Below are 6,380 nucleotides of genomic sequence, written 5' to 3' on the forward strand. Positions count from 1 at the left end.
TATCTGTCAGTTGTAGAAGACATTACTGTTATAGAAGGAAACCTTAAGTTGTTCTAACTGATGTATATTTCAGACATTATTGAATAGAATATTGTTAATGAATTCAATCTGAATATAAAATTAGATACATTGTTACATCTCATTTCTCTGTTGTAAACTTTTAGTCATTACTTCCTAAAGGAGAAATTTAAAACATTCAAGAAAAATATTTGATAAAAGATTCATTTCCTTTTTAAAATCCTGACTCAGTAGTTAGGTTAAACCTGTTGGCTTCAGAGAATTAATTAGGGAAGCTTAGTTCTTCATTTACACCAAAGAATGAATATTAAGACATTAAATTTATCATTTTGATAATAAGATTTCAGATAACTTCTATTACTAATTAAGAGTGAAAGAAAATTTTTTCAACTCAGACCAACACTTTTTAAAGGAAACTTTCCTATATTCTGGACATAGGTCTTTTATTAGGTATGGTTTTTATATTTTCTTTCAGTGTGTGGCTTATATTTTCATTATCTTAATAGAATTTTTTAAAGAACAGAAATGTTAAATTTTGAGGAAGTCCAGCATATCAATTCTATTCTTTCAAATCATTTGTTTCTTTGGATTCTAACAAATCTTTGTTTTAACCTGAGATCACAGATTTTCTAATAGAAGTTTTATTATTTAGATTTTTATGTTTATACTTATGATTGACTTCAAGTAAATCTTTTATATGGTGAAGTATGGGTTAAGGTAGTTTGTTTTGACTCCAGTAGTGTTTGTTGAAAAGGCTATAATCAAACTGTCTTGTCACCTTCGTCAAAGATCAAAAGATCATATAAATATAGGTATACTTCTGGATTCTATTCTGTCCCCTTGAACTCTCTTCTTTTACTTTGATTACTGTAGCTTTATAGTAAGTCTTACGTGTGAGTATGCCAACTTTGTTCTTTAAAAAAATTTTTGGCTGTTCTAGATCCTTCACTTCTCCATTTGATAATTTTGTCTTTCTACCTTAGAGCAACAACATTCCTGTTTTTCTGCTCTACTCTCAATGTTAACCTCGTTTTTTGTAGTTTTGGTTACCAAATGTGTAGAGATTTTCCTATATCAAGGAATTTTTTGACACCAAGTAGATGTCTTACAATTCAGTCCCCTTCTGACATTCTACCTGGAGATAGCATCAGATTACAGAGGCTCAGGGCTCAGTCCCACAACATTAGCTCCCTTCCCTCTTCAGATGCCAATTACAAGTCCAGATACTGATCTGACTTCTGACAGACTGGCTAAAACAGGTTCTCACAACCCCCTCCTCAGGTTCAATTAATTTGCTAAAGTTGTTCAGAGAACTCAGAACATTTTACTTACTAGATCACTGGTTTATTGTAAAAGGATGTAACTTAAAACAGCCAGATAAAAGAGATGCATAAGGCAAGGTGTGAGGGAAGGAGCACTAAGTTTTCATGCCCTCCCTTGAAACTACTCTCCCAGCACCTCTACCTGTTCATTAACCAGGAAGCTCTCTGAACCCCATTCTTTTGAGTTTTTTGGAGGCTTCATTACATAAGCATGGTTGATTAAATCACTGGTGACAGCTCAATCTCAAGCCCCTCTCACCTACCAGGAGTTTGTGGTGAGAGCAGTTGACAGTTAAAAGCCTCCAATCACACAGTTCCTCTGACAACCAGCCCCCATTCTTATTAGGGGCTTTCCAACAGTTATATTCCTGGCTGAAAGAGCTTGTTATGAATAACAAAATACACTTTGACCACTCTTCACTTAGGAAATTCAAGAGTTTTAGGAGCTCTTTGCCAGGAACAGGATGTAGACCAAATACTAGTAGCTCTTTGGGGTAGGGGAAGAAAACAGACTACAGAGGGACACAAGGGAACTTCTGGGGTCATGAAACTGTCTGTATAGTGGAGGTGGTTAGACTGCTGTATGTCTTTGTCAAAACTCAGAACTGTACAGCTAAGAAGAGTCACTGTATGTAAATGATACCTCAACACACCAGACCTTAAAAAATACGTAGAAAGAAAAGGACCAGGCTCAATACCAGACTAGATGTCAGTGACTCCAAGCACACCATTGTTCTTAATGTTTATTTTGGAATTATTTTGGGGTTTTCCTGTATTATATTTAAATGTTGATAGAATTATATTTGATAGTATAAATAGAACATTTTGTGAAACGTTTGTTTCAACTATATAAATGTGTGTTGAGTTGTGGCCATGGTAAAAATATTTTGAAAAATGCTACCCTAGAAAAACTTATCCCATGTGAACAGGAAAAGATATGCAGCAGTTTCAGTGAGCATTGCTTGAAATATTTAAGAAAACTAGTAATAGGATAAGTCGTGTAGTGGGATGCCTGTATATCAGTTAAAGTGAAAGGATTAGTGCTATAACATAAATAACCCTCAGAAACATAGGATTGAACAAAAGGGAGTTAAAGTAGGATGCTTTGATAGCATTTATATATTTTTAAACATGCAAAATTGGGATGTATAAATATATTAACTGCTTAAATCTCAAGTTTTAGAAAATTTTGCATAGTTAATGGCTTACTCTTGAATAAAGAGGGCTTCAATCATATCTAATTTGTCTTTTTAAGTAGATAGGGCAAGATGTTTGCATTTGACAAAGCTTAGTGTGAGTATAAAGGTGTTTTCTTTGTACTCTTTATGTTTGAATGTGTTTTAATCTGTAGAGGGTCATTAGTACCTGCATCCTTGAAAGCCATCTGTGTTATTGGTTAGCAGCAATGGGTTCTACTTTTAAGCTTAGAGGAAAAGGGAAAGAAGGTTTTAAAAAGTGGGTGTGGGGATAGAGAAGGTAAAAGAAAAGGCTGGAGAGAGAGGGAGGAACGTAAGAGAAATGCAAGCAGTGGGTGCATATGGTAGCGTAACATGCTTGATATCCTGTGTGACTACACTCGTTGAAGTTTCTGCTGTACTAATGCATAACCCACGTTTTTCATGTAAGGACAAAAACCTTATGATTTTAATGGATGTTTAAAAATGTTTTTTAAAGTATACAATTGAAACAGGTTCATTGTTTAAAAATCAGGATAAATAAGCAAAAAGAAAATAATAAAATCTCACCACTTATTTTTGATATTATAGTGAATGCCGTTTTAGGCTTTATACCAGCAAATCTGTACATACTTTTTTTTAAAAGATCATATTATAGGAGTCATACTGCAGCCTTTTTATCGCTTTTTTACCACTCACCAATATGTACTGAAGAGTACTATTTTAACAGCAGTGTAGTGTTCCATTGTGTGGATATGGAAGTTACCCCACTCCTGATGTGAAAAACTGTCATTATTTCCAATTTTTCACTATTTAAACATTTTTATAAATGTATCTGCAGTGAAATCATTACAACATACATCTTTAATTCTTCCCCAGGTTAAGTTCATAGATGGTGGGTGGAAAAGTATGCATATTTTTGAGATTGTGGATTCTTGATAGTTCCTCAAGAACTCCACTTTTCCTCATAATATAGGAATAATGAGAAAGGACAGATTTAAATTAAAGGGATATATGTGACAGTGAGATTATAAATTATTCAACACAGATACGTGTAGATTTTATTTTTGAGGGCTATATATGTTAAATGTTATATAGTACTTGGATCAAAATAAGCTCAATTACAAAATAGGTTTCCATATCATCCAGTTCTAGTTAAGGATAATTGGATTCCTAAGTTTTCATTTTTTGCCTAAGGTACTTTCCTTTGTAATAAGTAACTGGAAACTGAGCAATACCAATGAATTTTCTTTTTCTTCTTTTAAAAAAAAAACTAAGACTTCATGATTCCCTTTTAGTACTATAGGAAGAAGTGCTCTTAGAACAAAAATCTCTAATACAAATGACAAAATAATCCTAAACTGTCCCAGGCAGGTAAAATCTCCATCTTTAATGATCACCAAGAAAGTCTTAAGTCAGCTTTGTGTTAGAAGTTTCCATCAATAGAGAAGGCACTAGATCTGTGACAAGGATATCATTTGAAAGATAAGGAGTTGAAGGGACTTACAACATAGAGTCATTGTGGAGATGGTTTATAAGGAAAGAGAAATGTCTCAGACTATGTGGATTATTTTCAGATAATTTTCTCATGGATAAAACTTGTAAGTTACAGATCTCAAAACCAGAAGCTGTCCAAATGGCACAATAATGAATATGCTAAACCAGTGTGTTTTTGTTTTGATTGGTATTTACATACAATAACTAGATGTAGTAATGAATGTATTAATAAACAGTCAACTCTACTTTGAAAGGCAAGGATCATGTCTTACTCATTTCTGTTTCTCCAACACTCAGCTCTTGTTTAATACTAGTAGACAATAAATCTTGAATGAAATAACTTAATTGTTTCATTAATTCTTCCAAACAGACCGGTTTGTGGACAGAACTTGAAAAGATTGAGAATAATTTCTTAAAGCCCCTCCATACAGGACTCAATATGTCAAAAGCACATTATGAAGCAGAAATTAAGAATAGCCAAGGTTGGTAATGTGAAATTTCATTTCCAGTTAAGCCTAAAAATTAGATTTTTTAAACTCAAACTTATTTATTCCAAATAAAGAACTTTATCTTGTACTTGTCTAACTTATAGCCAACAAGGAACCATGCAACTGAGTCATTTTATTTATAATTAAAATGATTCTTTGTGAATATATATTCCAATTAATACTGAAATTGGGTTAAATATTTAAACCAAACTGGAGCATAGTCTGGTTTAAAACCTCAAGTTCTGATTAGAATCTAATTGTATCACAAATATTTGTTTGGATATCACTGTACTTCTTTTAGTATTGCAGGGTCCATCCCCCATGATATCTTTACAAAATCTCAACCTCTACTAAATTTGTACAAATTACAAAAAAAGAATCTTAGGTCCAGAATTACTTTTTAAAGTCAGCAGTTCTATTCTAATAATCTTGTAATCTTTTCCATATAACTATGGTGATATTTCTATAGACATCACTATTAATAAAAATTTTGTCTTAGTGTAACAGGTTATAATTCTGATTTTATGTTGACAAAAGTTTCATTCATCTTGTACATGCCAAAATAATGCTATTCACCTGAAGAAACATTAATTCACATGTTACAGAATTTTGATATTTTTATTTGTTCACAGCCAGTTTTTAGCATACCCTGAGCTATTAAATCTTCCCTGGTGGCTCAGTGGTAAAGAATCTGCCTGCATCAATGCAGGAGACATGAGTTCAATCCCAGGTCAGAAAGATCCCCTGGAGAAGGAAATAGCAACCCACTCCAGTATTCTTGCCTGGGAAATCCCACAAAGGACCTAGCAAGCAGGCTACAGTCCAAGAGTCAGACATGACTTGGCAACTAAACAACAACAACACAACTAGCTATTAAAACCATAAGACTTAATTTACACAAATAACTGGCTTTTTTTTTTAAGTTAGTAAACAAATTATAAATTTATTGAAACCTGAGAATTTTTAATGGTTAAGTGTGACACGGTTTTTTTCCTTCTCTTACAGAAGTCCAGAAGTCTAAAGATCATTGTTCACTAAATGTAGGTAGAGAGGAGATCCCAAATATGCCTCCTGAAATGCAGCTTAAGGTAGATATGAAATTTTCCTAAGCTACATCCAACTGAACTCTTTTCTCTTTTTTGCTTTGCTTTGTTTTAAACACAGCCTTAGTAACTAATTTTTCTTGGCATTATAGGTCCTACATTCAGCTCTTTTCACATTTGATTTGATTGAAAGTGTTCTGGCTCGAGTAGAAGAACTCATTGAAACAAAAACAAAGTCTACCTCTGAGGAAAATATGGGATAAAGTGAAAGCTCCATCTCCTAAATAAAAACTAGTTATACACTATATTTTTCATTATGGTTTATTTAATACATTTATAGAAGTTTTTCTGTAAAACACACTGATAGAAAATAAATGTAGCTTCTCTTATCTGTTTCAGCAATGACACATTATGGATCAGTAGCATTGTTTCCTTTTAAAAAGGTATCTATATGGTAAATAATGCCCATGTGTATTTTAAATACTACTGTTGAAAAATCTAATACGAATCAATAATTTTATATTATGATTTCATAAAATGTACTGGAATTACCTTTATTCATACAGTTGTGAGTTTCTAAAAATTCTGATACACTTTATGTTCCAGTTAGATGCTATTTTAGAACTCTTACTGTTAAACTGGCTATCATAGCACTGTAAGAGCTTAGAGAAAAATTCTGAGTCTGTGTACTACTCCTGATTTCCCTTTTTTCCCCCGCCTCAGGAGTCTTAGAGGACAGAGTCCTCTATCACCAGCTTTCCAGCAATAGTTACAGTGAAAGTATCTGTGAAGATTAATTTTAGAAATAGTGGCTGGCTTGTATTATAAAAAGGTATA

The 6,380-nt window shown here is 32.9% G+C and overlaps 1 protein-coding gene across 1 annotated transcript in view; it reads left to right on the forward strand.

Moving 5' to 3' along the window:
- Nucleotides 1-5,945, forward strand: part of GLMN (glomulin, FKBP associated protein) — a 44,586-nt gene extending 38,641 nt beyond the window's left edge. Inside the window, exons 17-19 of the mRNA XM_043460662.1 lie at nucleotides 4,383-4,494; nucleotides 5,506-5,588; nucleotides 5,696-5,945. Of these exons, the coding sequence (XP_043316597.1) occupies nucleotides 4,383-4,494; nucleotides 5,506-5,588; nucleotides 5,696-5,806 (306 nt within the window). The 3' untranslated portion in view covers nucleotides 5,807-5,945. The remainder of the gene's footprint in view (nucleotides 1-4,382; nucleotides 4,495-5,505; nucleotides 5,589-5,695) is intronic.
- Nucleotides 5,946-6,380: the final 435 nt, after the last annotated feature.

The sequence above is a fragment of the Cervus canadensis genome, chromosome 2 (assembly GCF_019320065.1).
Source record: "Cervus canadensis isolate Bull #8, Minnesota chromosome 2, ASM1932006v1, whole genome shotgun sequence".
Lineage (NCBI taxonomy): Eukaryota > Metazoa > Chordata > Mammalia > Artiodactyla > Cervidae > Cervus > Cervus canadensis.